The following is a 17,095-nucleotide window of genomic DNA, read 5'->3' as shown; positions in this document are numbered from 1 at the left end:
GATCACCACAAATTTGGCATCAGTAATATATAGACAAATACACTATGTACTACCCACTTTCAAAATGATCAGCAGCCAACAAAAAGTCAGCTTGTAGGACTGATGCAAATCAGTATAATTTCCAAGTTTTATAATAAGAGTTTTCATTTGAGCAAAAGATCTGAAATCATTCTGGAGCATTATAGTTAATGAAACATTTTTGGTTTTAGTTAAAAATACAAATTATATGTATGAACTAAGTGTCATAGAGAGGTTGCACTACACGTGTGACGTAAGATGTAGATTCCGGTATTTCCGGATAGCACAGTGGCTAAGTGGTTAGCACTTCTGTCTCACAGCACTGGGGTCGTGACTTTAATTCCCGACCATGGCCTTATCTGTGTGGAGTTTCTATGTTCTCCCCGCGTTTGCATGGGTTTCCTCCGGGTGCTCTGGTTTCCTCCCACACTCCAAAAACAGTAGGTTAATTGGCTGCTATCAAAATTGACCCTAGTCTCTCTCTGTCTGTGTGTGTGTGTATATTAGGGAATTTAGACTGTAAGCTCCAATGGGGCAGAAACTGATGTGAATGAGTTCTCTGTACAGCGCTGCAGAAGCAGTGGTGCTATATAAACAAATGATGATGATGATGATGATATCCATTCAAGGAGTGGTATTTTGCCCAGTGTGTCAAAGACATGGGAAAAGCATATATAAAAAAAATAAAAGTGCTTCTGTGCTTTTCACATGTTCAGCAGGATTAATTCAGTTCAATAGTCTTGCTGAGCTCAACTAAAGTGTGTACAAGTTTAGGATGTGTTGAGTGGACATACAATGTCCTGACATGTACAGAGACCTCCTCAAAGTTTGAAATCCAGGAGGCAAATGTGGAGTGTGAAAACAGTACACTGGCCGTCAGAAGAAAGAGGACATATCCCACAGGGGAATCAAGTGAAATGCAAAAACTTCTGAATATTTATGGGAGTAGTTAACCAACTTCAAAGAACAACGGTTATTTTGGTAAAATAAACAGGCAGTTTACATTCAGTAAAAAAATTCAGATATTTATAGCGGATAAATAGAAATTGCAAAAGCTACAAAAATGAATAACTTATTTCAAGAATTTAAGACCCATTTTAAAACATAACACTTCAATGAAAATTGGCAGATACAGTACTAAGTTTACCAATATTATACACAAGGCTGTGTTTAATGGAAACAATTTTGATTGAACTTTCATGACTGGCTGCGCGTAGCCCCAAAAGTAAAGTATTTTTATTGTATAATAGTAAATATAACAGAACTCTGAGATTAGTAGTGCTGCAGAGGTTTCCACTGTCCCACTTCTAGGTAGAACATCTGCTTCTCTTAAATGAAATACGCATAGAGCGCATTAGCTGCAATACCTTGTCGTTACAGGACATGGGCTCCTATGGGCAGCCGGGAAGATACCAAATCCCGACAGTTGTATTCAGCAGCACTTAACCCTCTTCTTGATCTTTCCTCACTATCGTAGTGTACCTTACCCTCATTCTTCCTCTGCTCCTCTTAATCTCTCCCTTCAGACTTCTGACACCCCACTCTGTGCTTCCTGTCAGTCTGCTCCATTCCTTTACATTGTAAGCTCCCACGAGCAGGGCCCTCTAATCCTTGTGCCCTCCTTCTTCTGTTACCTCTACCTTCGGCTCCCCAGCCTCGCTTTTGCACCTCTACACCAGGGTCCTGCCCTTGGTCCCCTCTTCTCCCTTTGCCTTCACATCTCCATCACTGTTCTGATCCTGTCAGTCCGCCCACACTGCTGGGCCAGGCTCAGCTGCCTTTAGTTCTCTCCTCACCTCTCCTCCTTCCCTTTCCTAGTTCTAAGTGTTCTAGAATTAATTTTGCCCTATGCACCTGTTCTCTGCCGAGTTGGTTTTATTGCAATTTGTTCTTCTCCTGCCCTGTACGCCATTCCTGCTTTGTCCATGCTCTATGTACAGCGCTGAGCACCCTTTGTGGTACTATATTAATAAAATATACTAATAATAATAATAATAGATAAATAAAAGATAAATTGTTAATGACAAAAAGTTGCCTGCGCATTTGGGGGCATAACATAATAATGTTCATGTGACATCAGGTGTTGCTGTAAATTCTCCTATCAGGATTATGTTATCTCTGGATTGGCCTGCACACTCGGTTAGATGCTTTAGAAGGACAGAACGTAGGAGCGATGCTTGGTTCCGATAGTACAAGAAGAAAAACCTGATTCAAGGAGGATGTTGGATATCAGACTAGAAGCATGCTGCTAGTTTATGGAATAACTTTGTAAACCCGTTTAGGGCTCAAGCACAGAACCTCAGTTGTACTCTGATAATAATCAGGTTTATTACATTGCACTGTACGTGGACACGAGTGTGCTCTGTTAATAATCAGGTGCATTATACTGCACTGTACGTGGAGTGTGCTCTGTTATCCATTAGGTAACAAAGACGGAACAAAACCGCAGAAACCTGTCCTTAGCATCTCCATAAAACGGCACATGGCTGCTTTTTGTTTTTAGTCCTTCTACAGCAATGACATAGGAAGTTTACATACAGAAGATGCCATTACATATCAAGGTATCAGTAAGGTCACATATGAAAACAAAGTTTCTTAGGTTTTTTTTGCAATACGGAGGCAATATTATATGGTTGGCATTTTATACAAATTACAAAAGTGCATAGCATGTCCCAAAATATAAAACCCTCATGTAACACCAATCTGCTTCAGTTCCCAAGATTACAATTAAAAATGAAAACTATAATTAGAAATCTCAGTCTGTCCCAGCAATCTGCAGGAATTTACACTGAATGTGGTTACACGGGGACAAAGAGAACATGATAAACCGTATTATGACCTAGTTTTCTGAAATACGCATCATAACTTGAACCTGTATACTGTATAATGAGGTATATAACAGACAGCCCGTGTAGGAGTGGTAGTACTAGTAGACAACTCTTACAAGGGGAAAAGGCTGCTGTGACGTTGCTCTAGCTCATCACCATCTGCAATGGATACTATTATTGTTCTTCATATCCCCCTTCATTTATTCTCCTGTTCAGCTGTCCTGGCTTTTTTCAAACTCCACAGCATATTGCAGAACATCTCATAGCAGAAAAAGGTGAGTCCAGTGGAAACAGCAGCTTTCAGCAGGCTTGGAGTCAGTCCTTTAAAAAACCCAGTGAACCCTTCTTCCCTCTGTATGCGGCGTGCACAGTCCACAAGCCCGTGGTACGTCCGGACCTGTTGGAACAGAGGTCACATATAAACAGACTGGATGCCTCGACACAGGATTATAGTGCATGGAATAATAGTGTAAGGTCCAAGAGGCAAGTTTGTATGTGCAACACTTATAGCCATCTATTAACCAGTGACGTGATGTTGACAGGCTAACTGGAAATCTAAGTATGACGAAAAGAGAGAGAGGACAGGTAGAAATGCTTTGCTTGAAATATAGTAAGCAAACAGGGACTTTAAAAGTAGAAGAACAGTGTGATTTATAGGAAAACCGTACACTGGCCGACAGAAGAGAGAGGACATGTACCACAGGGGAATCTAGTGAAAAGCAAAAAATTCAGAATATTTATGGGAGTAGGTGACAAGTTTTCATCGACACATGTAAACAACAGTATGTACATTTCTACTGGTACCCCTGTGATAGAATATAAAATACATTGAGATCCGCAGCCAACTCTCTGAGTCTTCAGATACAGCAGCTGCCCGATAGAGACCTCTGTACTCAAATACTAGTAACTACAACCAGTCCATCATGGTCTTTACTTTTGGGCTAGAGTTCAGTGGTTGGGATTTGGTCAGACAAAGAACAAGATATGCTCAACAAACAGGCCAGGGATAGGAACCGAGAAGGTTAAGCGCTGGACCAGGCGATCCATAGAGTGGTCACACAGGAATAGACACAAGCAAATAGAAAGGTAGACGATGGATTGGGTCAATAAGGAGCAGGACAGACGAGGATAAAAAGGTCATGACAGGAAACGTATCCTCCAAGATTAGAAGCAAGATCTACCAGGATGGAATCTGAGATGAAGTTCGGTTGACAATTCCGTAGATTAACATATTGTGTTGTTAAATGCCAGTAGCCCTCTCTATATTCTATACAGACATTTGTTCATAACCAATATCTTCCACACCCTGGACTAATTTAGATGCCCCTCTCTGCACTCTGTCCAGTTCCAGGACATCCTTTTTTGTGAATTGGTGCTCAAAACTAGGGAAGGCCTCGCCAGTGCTTTATAAAGGAGCAAAATTATACTTTTCTGAAGTACATGCCTCACTTATATATAACATGACAAGATCTTGTTGGCATTGGGTGCTATTGTTAAGTCCACAATTTACAATTAAACCTACCCCATCATAGATTCATCCATCTAAAGTGTAAGCTGCATGCATATTTTTAGCAACTAAATACATAACATTATATTTATCCACATCTAACTTTTTCTGCCTTGTTACTGCCCATTCTCCCAATTTATCTTGATCCTTTTGCAAGGATAAGACATCTTGTATGCGCTCTATTACTAAGTGCCTGTAAGTCTCCTAGTTCACACATTGAAGGAACAATCGTCTACCACTGGCACATCCTCCCCTCCACTCACTTTATCTTTTGGGTCCTTCCAGGCTTTCATTTTTGCCCTCTTCTCTCTTTGTACATTTAAATGGTAGTTTGAGAGGGCTGCACTTTAGATCAGCTCTGTGCTCTTCCTCCCACAAGATCTTCTTCTGCCAAATATAAACCAGTTCTACTAAACTGTGAATCACACCTAGAGCAGGTTTGTTTATGGGTGAATAAAGGGAACTAGTGTCCTGGCTCTTTCTTCAGCAGCAAACATAAAGGAAGCCAAGAAAAAACACCAGTCACACAGCTGCTACAGGCTGGAAGATAACCTCAAGGTCAAGAATGGATCAACAAGCCCAAGGGGGTCACTGATACACTGATCCTGCAGCACAATTACTCGCTATTAGGGATCAAACTAAAGAAGGATCTGGGTGCAGGGAGATGCCATTAACCCATGGAAGTCATGGTTAACCCAAGGAAGTCATGGTTAAAATAAAAGGTGACAGACAGTCATGGTTGCTAGCAGCTGACTGTCTTAAGGTTTCAGTAATAAATAGTTCAAGTTTAATGACTCTGCCTTGCACAGTCCCTTATTCCCACAGCACTACACCACCGGTAGTTGCACAGAAGAGCCAGGCACCAACACAGAAGTGACTACGAGTAACTTAAACATCAAGATAAATTAATAGAAGTAAAAGTTACAAAGATTATAAGAGGAAAGAGAACTGCAAAGACAGCATACACAAAGGAAAGAGGCACACATAAACCGGATAAAGCAACAGGGGGGAAGTGGGCGCGGGGCTCAATGAATCGTATCATTTGGCTCCGCTGCTAAATCTGCCATCACAATTTATAACCTATTACAGCAGGGGGTGGGTCCACGATGACACATGAATAATCGTGTATTGAGCCCCGCCTCCAGCACTTGACAAATGAAGTGGCCAGGGACTGGGAGGATGCCCTGCTCTAACGGGAGTCCGGGAGGACTCCCAAAAATTCAGGGGGTCTCCCGGACATTCCAGCAGAGTAGGCAACTAAGGATAATATTAATAGAAGAAAAGTGAAATGTAGACATAGATCAACACACATATAAAGCAGACAAGGAAGCAGCTGAAGACACAGTAGTGAAATGGCCAACTGGAGACTATCGTCAGTGGTACTGTACTGTATCATCTATGTTGAACTAGAGAGAAGAGGTTCCTAAACCTCGGACAGGATCATTAAAGCTGGAATGAGACAGAAGATGGACCGTCTGCATTGGCCACCTGGTCATTCTTTGTAGATAATATGACACACATATTTGAGAATACCCACAGCCTGCAAACATCGCTATTACTCACCTCTCCAAAGGCAGCTCTTGCCTGCTCAAAGCCCCCAACCTGAAGTCTTTTTTTGAAAAGGTCAAGTGGATATGTGATGGTTTTACTGATGACCCCAGCCCCGCTGCCGCACAGGAAGTTCTTCAGGTTACCTTGCAGATCAAAAGTGAGAAATATAGTTAATGGTGCAACTATTTAATGAGAGAGAAAGGATGAAAAAGAAGAAGAGCACTAGGTGAACAAATATGCTTTAATTACACTATCGCCAACATTAAAAGTCACCAGAATTAAATATGCTACATGTTTAAAAATTTAATTTTGAGATATTTGGTGGAATTGATGAACCTTTACTGGGTGTTCATGATAGCAGTAAGTGAGTCTAATATGATACAGAAGAGCTGAAACAGTTGTCCACCACCAGGGAAAGAAAAAGAATCAAGTATGGCCGTAGATAGAAAGAACCGTTCCTAATGCACTAGCACATCAGACACTAGTTACATATAATTTCTGGTTATTTTTCAGTTTGCCATCTCTACTTCTTTTGTAGCCCCCTTTACTTAGTTCCACTATGCTTCCAAGCCCAGAAAAAAAGCTCTCTTTAAAAGAAAATAATAATTACTGAACATTGACTAGTCCAACCATCATTTAAAGACCAGCGAAACCAAAAGTTAGCTCAGTTTTTAGCTACCTCCTTTATCCTGGCTGGGTACGGACAAACATTCCCAGATCCTCTTTAACAAGTTGTAGGAGGAGAACTGGAGACCAGCATAAGGGAACACCGCCAGCAGTGTGGGGCAGAGGCCACGGTAGAATGTGAAGACTCCTTCTGTTCTGTACATAGTGACGATAGCATTGTGCAGGGTCCTATACACCTGGGGAAGGAACATAGGGTTGGATTTGTGTCACTTCGTAGGATGAAGGCATAAAGATTATCAGCTACTCTCACACAATACATTTGCTGGACTGGTAAATGAATGGGTTACTTTTATTCTTTAATTTTAGAAGGACATTACAAAATAACACGACAAAGCACTCCTCTTAGGGTTTATACACATGGGTTTTGAGGGCACAGGTAAGATATTTGGTGGGCGATGAAAGTCTATGCAGCAAACTGTTGGGGACTACTACAGACGGTAACTATAATTAGTATTATATGTAGATTTCTAATAGGTAGCTTGATACTAACACATTTAATTTGAGGAAATTGCACTTTACTCCCTCTGCCCTCTCCTCTCTTTGCTATGTGCACCTTACCTAGTTCTCCCCTTTTTTATTATTATTTATTTATAAGGCATCACAGATTCCGTAGCGCTGGATACAGAATCAAGTAACAAATATATGAGGTAATTCATACAAGTAACACAGATGAATGTGAATAATGCTATGGGGACAAAGTGCAGCAAAAGACATGACAGGACGTACGAGGGAGTCAGACAGTAGACAGACATGGGACAATAGGTAGAGAGGACTCTGCCCACGAGAGCTTACAATCTAGAGGGAGGGGTGGTGAGAGACAGTAGGAACAGCTGGGAGATAACGGAGATGGCAGACGAAGGAAGAGGAGGTGATGGACAGAATGGTTAGGAGGTGGTAGGATAGGAGAGCTTGAAAAAGTGAGTTTTGAGTGAGCGTTTGAAGGACTGAAGGTTGGAGGAGAGACGAGTGAGATGGGGTAGGGAGATCCAAAGAATGGGGGCAGCACGGCAAAAATCTTGGTGGCGAGCATGGGTGGAGTTAATGAAAGGTGAAATGAGACGGAGGTCAGAGGCAGAGCAGAGAGGTTGGGTAGGTATGTAGGAGACAAGGTCACAGATGTAATGGGGAGATGTGTCACTAAGGGCTTTGTAAGTGAGAGTAAGTAGCTTGAACTGAATTCTGAAATGGATAGGAGCCAGGAAAGGGATTTAAGCAGAGGGGTAGCGGAAGAGGTGCGTTGGGAGAGGAAGATGAGCCTGGCTGCAGCATTCTCTATGCATTGAAGGTCAGTAATGTGAGTGTCAGGAAGGCCAGTGAGAATGAGGTTGCATAGTCGAGACAAGAAATGACGAGTGAATGGACTAGGATTTTGGTTGCTTCCTGAGAGATGTTGAGTTTGAGGAAGAGCTGTAACATCCAGATAGTTACAGCCTAGAAACAGCTAGATACTTGGGTTAGGAAGTCGGGAGAGTGGTCAGGGGAGGAAAGATAGATTTGTGTGTCATCAGCATAGAGGTAGTATTAGAGGCCATATGATTGAATAAGTTCACCGAGAGAGGTGGTGTAGAGAGAGAAGAGCAGAGGGTCAAGGACAGAGCCTTGGGGAACTTCAATAGAAAAAGGAAGAGGGGGGATGAAGAGTCTGAAGCAGAGACGCTAAAAGAGCAGCCAGAGAGGTAGAAGGCAAACCAGGAGAGAGCCATTTCATGAAGACCTAGGGAGTGAAGGGTGGTGGGAAGAAGACTGTGTCAAAAGCAGCAGACAGGTCGAGGAGTACGAGAAGGAGAAGTGATATTTCGACTTAGCTGAGAATTAGTCGTTTGTTACTTTAGCAAGGGCAGTTTCAATTGAGTGAAGGGGACGGAAGCCAGACTTGAGAGGGTCAAGAAAAAAGTGGGAAAAGAGAATATATGAGTCAGACAACTGAAGACAAGTCGTTCAAGAATTTTAGACGCAAAGGGAAGAAGAGATATGGGGCGATAGTTGGAGAGAGAGGATGGGTCAAGGGAAGGTTTCTTGAGAATAGGGGGGGATGAGAGCATGCTTGAAGGCCGAAGGGAAGATACCTGTGGAGAGTGAGAGAGGTTAACGAGATGAGCAAGGTGACGAAAGGCAGAGTGAGAATCTCAGATAAAGTTACAAGGGTGGCAGCGTGAGTGATAGAGAGGAAGGGTGTGGGGGGCAAGTCTGGAAAGAGCAGGAATCATCATGGATAGAGTCAATCTTGTCTTTGAAGTAGATAGCAAAGTCAAGAGCAGTGATGGACGAGGGGGGAGGAGGTGGGGGAGGACACAGTAAAGAAATAATGGTGGCGAAAAGTCATTGCGTTTATTTGACAGGGAGGAGAGTAGGGATGTGAAATAGGTTTGTTTAGCAAGAGAGAGGGCAGAGTAGTAGGAGGAAAGGATGAAAGTAAAGTGGATGAAGTCAGAGATGCAGTATTCACCTCAGACTATTTTGCCAGTCGGGTGGCATTAAGAATTAGCCGGATGGAGGCAGTTGTAATAGTTTACAATACTACTGAAAAATTTTGGAGGTTATTGCCCACACCTGCCAGGACTGGTGAGGAGTGGTCTAACACACACTGGCTGTAGTACTCACATAATGCCTGTTCCAATAGGAGAAACAAGGGTTTATTCTATTATAATCGGACTCTGTTGGGCTCCAAGAGCCGGGTGCAAATAAAAACAGCCGGGTGGAGCACCCAGGAAATAGGTGCTGGGGAGAACACCGGCAATGGAGCAGGATTTCCTCCATTGGTGTTCAGTGGAGCAGGAGCACTTTTGGAAGAGACGAGTAAGAGGGGAGCGCCAAAGTTGGGGTTTAGATTGATGGAGTGGGGAGAGTTGTATAGAGTGACAGCGGCATTGGACCATGATAGGGAAGAAATGGGAGCGAGGAGGGGTTTGAGGTGAGGACGCAAAGATGATGGGGTCAATGCTGTTGATAGGATGCAGCATGCGAGCGACATTGGGTGGAAGAGGGGGGGGGGCAAGAGGTAAAGAGAGGGTAAAGGACAGGAGATTGTGGTCAGACAGGGGGAAGACAGAATTGGAGAAGTTGGAGATGGAAAATAGATGGGAGAACGCTAGGTCCAGGGTGTGACCGTCACAGTGGGTGGCGGAAGTTGTCCATTTTGTGTGTGCAATTTAATGTTTTTCATGGAATGTTATGCTTAATGTCCACAATGTATAATCAAATGCCATTTATTGACTCATGATTTGCTATATAAGGTATGTTATCAATTTCATATTAATAAAAGTTTCCGATTTAGACAAAATGTCATATAGATGACATTTGTTTTGGATGGTGCTGCTTGAATGAATGCATTTATACTGTGGTGTTGGAGACGCAGTTGCTGTCATACATTGCAGCTGAGTGTCATACAAAAATGTGCGTTTCTTTTATGCTTGTTTCTGTGCCTGTGGCTGGTTTTACACTGTACCCATGACAACTCTTGCTTCTACAGATTAGATCTAGCATACTGACAGATAAGATTGAAAGGCTCTGCTCCTTAGAGTGATTGGTATGTCAGACAAGAATGTTGCATAGGATGCCTTCTTCTCCAGACAACACTATTATACAAGACTAATGTCAGGACCTGACTATCCTATAGGCTGACCAGGCTGCGGCCTAGGACGCAAGGCTTAGGAAGAGGGTAGGGGGGGAGGGGAGGCACAAAATTGTGACAGTGAAAGGTAGAAACGGAAACTAATTTTAAAAATATAAGAAAATAGTTGTTCCCCAAAGTAAGCAAACGTGAGAAGAAAAGTTGCATGATGTATTCCCATGGTAAAGGCTGAAGACAATGAGTAATTCTTGGGGGGCACTTGCAAGTAGGAGAGACAAGGATGGCGACAAGCGCAGGTGAGTCAGCCACCTCCCCCTTCACCCGAATTAGTGGTCACTCGTGCCTCCGTTCTGCAATAGTTGTTTATCATGAAAACAAAATAAATAACAAAGATTGTCGTGACCACTTTGTAAAGTAGGGTGTCAAAAACTCAGGAACATAAACAGTGGTAGGTTGGGGGTGAAGGAAAACAGATTTTAAATTAAGGACAAGTTAGTTTTTACCTATGACATATATACTAAGCTAGTAATTACAAGGTATTACCTTCCTCCTTCACAAAACTATTTACAAAACAAAGTCAAACAAAAAAAAATAAGCAAGTGGAAATGGTGTAGGGATCAACTATGGTATTTGCACTGACAACATTTAATACACTAAACGGAAACAGCTCAAGTAAACATTTAGAAAATTTCATGGCAAACCAACAAAAATAGAAAGAAAACTTCAAAAGATGCTATAGTGAAAATACTTCAAATAACAAAAGAATTTTTAAAAAATAAAAAAAAAATAAAAAAATGGATATCTATATTTTACAGAGCAACTGTCTGTGTTCAGCAATTCAGTGTCTTTGCTCAGCGTCATGATGAATGGAATTAAACATGCTGTGTTCCATTGGGATGTAGTTGAAAAGTCGACATTGAAAATGTTGACAGTCCCATTGTCTACACCATACGGTCGACACAGTTAAAAGGTCGACAGTTAGAATGTCTACAAGTTCATAATATCAACAGTTAAAATGTCGACATGTAAAATGTAGACAAGGTTATGCAGTCGAGAGTCAAAATGTTGTCACAATGGTGTGACCGTTGACATTTCATACCCAACCCGTTCTATTTAGGTATTTTGAAGGATGTTTTTTGGCTCTCTTTTTCTATGAATGTTCAGTATAAAGGTAATCTAAATGAGTTTCAGAATGAAATTCAGTATTGCTAGTGAGAATTTTTTGTTCTTGTAAGAAAACATGGCTAAGTGGTTAGCACTTCTGCCTCACAGCGCTGGGGTCGTGAGTTCAATTCCCGGCCATGGCCATATCTGTGTGGAGTTTGTATGTTCTCCCAGTGTTTGCGTGGGTTTCCTCCGAGTGATGCGGTTTCCTCCCACACACCAAAAACATACTGGTAGGTTGATTGACTGCTATCAAAATTGACCCTAGTCTCTCTCTATGTCTGTGTGTGTGTGTATATTAGGGAATTTAGACTGTAAGCTCCAATGGGGGCAGGGACTGATGTGAAGTTCTCTGTACAGCACTGCGGAATCAGTGGCGCTATATAAATGGTGGTGATGATGATGATGATGATGATGATGAAATATAAACAGATATATAGAAATAGTATAGTGCTACCCAGTGGCAAAAATATCACGATAACGGAGACTGCCTTTACAGAAGTGCCTTCACTTATGGATTAACGCATTACATCATAGGTTAGCTTTAAACCTACGTAGGTTACACATTTCAAGTTATAGAGCCAGCAAATGTGTTGTCTCGGTCATCGATGCTAATCTATCAAATGAACATTGGTTGCCAATAATGGCATTAGTAACTCAAATTTGATTTGTACATGTTCTGTATAGTGATAGGTTAGAGTATGGATATGGAGAGATCCAGAACATATAACATGTTGGAAACACATTTATTTTTTTTACACTTTGAATATGGAGGACCATTTCAGCAAAAATCATATGAATATTTGTAACGTACGCAAGATCCAGTGGGACATATAAGTGTTGCATTCATCCATACATCAGCAGATGTAATAAAACATCCTATCAATTGGGTGTTATGAATGCAAGAAAAAAAAAAAGAGTGGTATTCTGCTTAAATGTTATAGAATATAAAATATGAGTGTCTCTTACTTGTGTTATCTATCAACAAGTCCCTTAGTAAAAATCCAAAATACAAATAAGATAGTGACGATTGCAGCATCCTCTATGACCTCTACAGCACAGCAACAATTTTGAATAAAAGTTCTTCAAAACATCAACAATAATACCTTGGGCTCTCCCTGGGCAGCGAAACGCGTCCTCAGCGTATCCAGAGGCTGCACGGTCAGAGTCGCTGAGCAGGCGGCCAGGCCTCCACACAAAAAGTGCACTGAGGGGGCACGAATGTCCAGGGTGGTGGAGGTGTGAAATACTTCAGTCAATGCCTCATAGCTCACAAACTGCAGGATGAAAAGACAGGAAGCTTTAGCTGGATCCCAGCACATAAATTTCCAACGCCATGCGTAACATTTGACAAACTAAAACATCTCTGACCTGTACAGCCCCATAGGAGACAGACAGAAGCTGGGCTGGAATGTGTCCCTTCCATAGACCATGCCATCCTTCCTCTTCAAGGATCAATCTAGCGGCCTGCAGGACACCTCTGTACTTCCCCTGAATACCATGTCCATCCACACCCTCAATCTGCAACTGGGTGACAAAATTGATAGAGGAGGTAAGACACACACAGAGCGGATCAATTAAGTCTGGATTGCCCATTTAAGTCATATTCCCCTGTAGAGACAGCATGCGACTACTTTTGCGTATACTGAACTGGATTTTACACTGCAAGGTATTGCATGGCCAGATAGTGTAATTAAGCAGCCTAAATCACTAACAAGATTTGGCTATTCCTGCAAGATATTAAGATAAGACATAATGGGATAAAAAAAATTGTAAATGTAAAGATATTCCCTAGCTGTCATGGAATAACAAAGCTTTTCCACCACGCAAAAAATAAGTGTCAACATTTGAAATCACATTTAGGTTTACTGTAAAAAGTTGTTAAATACCTGGAAGCGAATTTTAATTACATCCAAAGGGCTAATGACGGCTCTTGTGACCAGTCCAGAAAGAGACCCAGCAGTCGCTACTTCGGTGACGGAAAGACGGCACTCCCTGGAGCCAGGGTCATAGCCCACCATCCTCCTTATAGCAAACGAATACGGAGAAAGTGTTAGAGGTCTTGACAAACAAGCCTAACAGGCTTCTTCTTAATGATTTCTAAGGATTTCTCTTCTAACTCAATCAATTGTATAACTTCCCTCAAGCACAACTTTTACTTCTTATAATCAGACGGTTACATTCTACTGCTGCACGCTATGGTTTTTGATGACAATGATCTTATCACATGTTGTCTCATATTACACACCTGAAGCAAATGTACAAGAAGTTAGGGAATATAGCAAAACCAGTTCTGGTACTATATAAATTTTATAATGGAAGATGTACAGAATATGTGTCTCCAGTAGTACAGAAAGAAAAATCTTAGTAGAGCGCCATTCAAGAAATGGATATTTTGACAAATAGACATATATAGCATAATGTAGCAAACCTGGGAATTTAATGGCCAGTCATGCAGATTCCGGCAACCAGGGACTAGTCAAGACCTAATCAACCACAAGGCTCCTTTCTGTGCCCGATGGGCCTGGTTTGTCCCAACTCATTTTTTATTTTTTTTACTGAGTCCCAGGACCATAGTAAGGGGATGGGGTGAGCAGGGCCTACTAAGTCTACGGCTGTAGACACAATATTCTAGTAGGCCCACAGTGACTGTACTGCAGCACATAGACCAGTATTGAAGCAATCACGCGGGCAGCACCGTGGCTCAGTGGTTAGCACTTTTGCCTCACAGCGCTGGTGTCATGAGTTCAATTCCCGACCATGGCCTTATCTGTGTGGAGTTTGTATGTTCTCCCTGTGTTTGCGTGGGTTTCCTCCGGGTGCTCCGGTTTTCTCCCACACTCCAAAAACATACTAGTAGGTTATTCTGGCTGCTATCAAAAATTGACCTTAGTCTCTCTCTCTCTGTGTGTGTATGTTAGGGAATTTAGACTGTAAGCTCCAATGGGGCAGGGTCTGATGTGAATGAGTTCTCTGTACAGTGCTGCAAAATCAGTGGCGCTATATAAATAAATGGTGATGATGATGTATAGTCCTGGTAACCTGCTCCTATTAGGACTGGAAACAGAGTCCTCGTCTTTTGCTAACGTGAATGAGGCTCAGTGTCTGGACATCCAACTGCAATCAGAACAAAAACTGGAACTAATTCCAAGGTCTGGTTAAGCTGACCTGGCAGGACCAATATACAGAGAGTTACCCCGATGTCTCAAACTAGGAGTATAGCATTTTTAATAACACTTGATGGGAGACCAGACCAGCATCTTGCCAGCTGTTGCGGAACTAAAAGCCCCAGCATGAATATTTGGGAATATGATGATGTCTGACTGAATGAAACTGTGAGGTCCAGGGGGCAGCAAGGAATCCAATTCTGTTCTCCATGCATGTCACTCTGACATGACTACCTACTCCAGTTATCCCACACTTTAGGTACACATATTCCCCAGTGTGTTAAGAGGATGGGTGGAGGGCCCAAACCTGATTCTTGCCTAGGGCCCCAAAGGGTATAAATTCATTTCAGACTACAAGACATACTGCAAAATATGGAGATAATTTAGAAAGAAAATGTAGCAGAGAACAATAACGATAGTAGTGAAATGTACTTTACAAAATAATACACTATATGCTTTGATATTTTAGTTTCAGCTGGTAGCACTATAAGAAATATAATCTCCTGGCACCACTATAGACAACTAATGCCTAGTCCAATGCCATGGACACAGCAGATGACAGGCTGATATTACCCTGTGTCAATGCTGTCCATGTTGTTGGAATAATTTATGAAGATAAACTACAGGATTGAAACCAACAAGGTGCAGGAGGGTAAGGGACCAACTGTCGAGCTCTGCATTCTGCAATGCCCGGTGAATTTTGTAAAAGTGGAGCGGCCTAGAAGATATCAGGGTTTTGTGCAATAAAAGAGAACACTTAATAAAGTATATACATCCTTTGCAAAATTGAAGAGTGCCTGTGAGAGCATCCATGTAATTCTGTTACCGGGGAAAAGTCCTCTTCAAGTGGCATTCTTTAAAAAAAAAAAAAAAAGGTGCCTTATTGACAGGGGAGGGCTAGAAAACAGATGGGGGGGGCAAGACTCTACTGAGCAGCCTATTTTAAAGGAAAATATGCCCTCCTGTCCCCCAGCACAGCCTGCCGCTTCTTATACACTAAGATGTTTACACAAATTGAAGGAGTGGAGAATACAGTGTAGTATGTCTGCAACATGAGTGTATTTTTTTTTTTTCTTCAAATGGAAATCTGATATTCTAAGCCGGTTTCAGGGACTGCTTGGTGTGGCCCAGTAACCTTCTGCAGGGCTACAGTAAAGCTGTGAGTAAAGCTGCTGGGCATTAATCTCAGTAATAAGTTAAAACAATTTTAATCAAAGAAATACATCTATCTGTAATAACATACTAGCATGTACTTTAAACAAGTGTTACAAGCTAGAACAAATAAATATGACAATAAAGCAGGAATGAGCTGGGGGCCACAGGTGAAGATTCAGAGGGCCCTAGTGGCGCTTGTTGCTCAACATTGTTCTCAGCTCAATGTAGTGTACTTCTAAACAACATTAACAGTTGCATACATAAGAGACAGTAATAAGTGGCATCAGCTGGCCAAAACTAGAAACCCCATTTAAATCTATTACCAGAGGTACCAATTCTAGAAGGAGACAATACAGTCTAATGGTGACCACAGTGTCTGGCATATGTACAGTCCAGGTATGGCCAATATCTCAGCCTCCTGCCAGAGCAAAAGGTTTACTTCTAACCTAAGACCGGAGCTGTCATATTGTCCTCCTGGCAAAGTCACCGATAAGCACCAACTTCAGATATATCAGTACTGATCTGATCCACAATACATCAAAGCATACTGGGTTACCACTGTAGGGCTGTGCCTTAGTTTTAAATTAGGGATGCATGTGCAGCACACTAATAATATATTGTATTAAAATTCTGCATATTGTCATTTATTTCCATAAGACGGGTCATCATACTGTCACCCTGCACTACACACTGATTACACGGCTAGATATGATGACACTGCTCCCTGTATTGCCCGTGTGCCCCGTGTGTCCCGGGACTGCCCCGGCTCTGCCTCTCCCACACTGTACTCACCTTCTGCTCCCTCCAGGGCACCAGCCAGCCGCCTCCAGCTCACACCTCACTCTGACGTCACCGGTCATGTGACTGCAGCGGTCACATGATACACAGAGCAGGAGCTGCTGCTAATCTCATGTTCAGCTGGAAGTCACTGGGGAGAAAAAGGTAAGAAGTAGGGGTTATGTGATGGTGTGGGGGCATGTGTGAGTGATGTATGTGTGTGCAGGGGGGGGTACATGTGTGAGTGATGTATGTGTGTGCAGGGGGGGGTACATGTGTGAGTGATGTATGTGTGTGCAGAGGGGTACATGTGTGAGTAATGTATGTGTGTGCAGAGGGGTACATGTGTGAGTGATGTATGTGGGCAGGGGGGTACATGTGTGAGTGATGTATGTGTGCAGGAGGTACATGTGTGAGTGATGTATGTGTGCAGGGGGGTACATGTGTGAGTGATGTATGTGTGCAGGGGGGGTACATGTGTGAGTGATGTATGTGTGCAGGGGGGGTACATGTGTGAGTGATGTATGTGTGCAGGGGGGGTACATGTGTGAGTGATGTATGTGTGCAGAGGGGTACATGTGTAAGTGATGTATGTGTGCAGAGTGGTACATGTGTGAGTGATGTATGTCTGCAGAGTGGTACATGTGTGAGTAAAGCATGTGGGCAGAGA

At 42.3% G+C, this 17,095-nt stretch overlaps 1 protein-coding gene across 1 annotated transcript; it reads right to left on the bottom strand.

The window, feature by feature from the left end:
* Positions 1–1,059: 1,059 nt before the first annotated feature.
* Positions 1,060–16,556, bottom strand: SLC25A19 (solute carrier family 25 member 19). Its single transcript, XM_075177850.1, has 7 exons — positions 16,441–16,556; positions 13,216–13,351; positions 12,698–12,853; positions 12,433–12,603; positions 6,584–6,767; positions 5,917–6,047; positions 1,060–3,243 (listed from the first exon to the last, which is right to left on the bottom strand). Exons 1-7 carry the CDS (start codon positions 16,506–16,508, stop codon positions 3,043–3,045), a joined length of 1,047 nt encoding a protein of 348 aa, XP_075033951.1. The 5' UTR covers positions 16,509–16,556; the 3' UTR covers positions 1,060–3,042.
* Between the last annotated feature and the right edge of the window lie 539 nt (positions 16,557–17,095).

Source organism: Mixophyes fleayi, chromosome 6, assembly GCF_038048845.1.
Source record: "Mixophyes fleayi isolate aMixFle1 chromosome 6, aMixFle1.hap1, whole genome shotgun sequence".
Taxonomy (NCBI): Eukaryota; Metazoa; Chordata; class Amphibia; order Anura; family Limnodynastidae; genus Mixophyes; species Mixophyes fleayi.
This window is presented reverse-complemented; position numbering and strand designations above follow the sequence as displayed.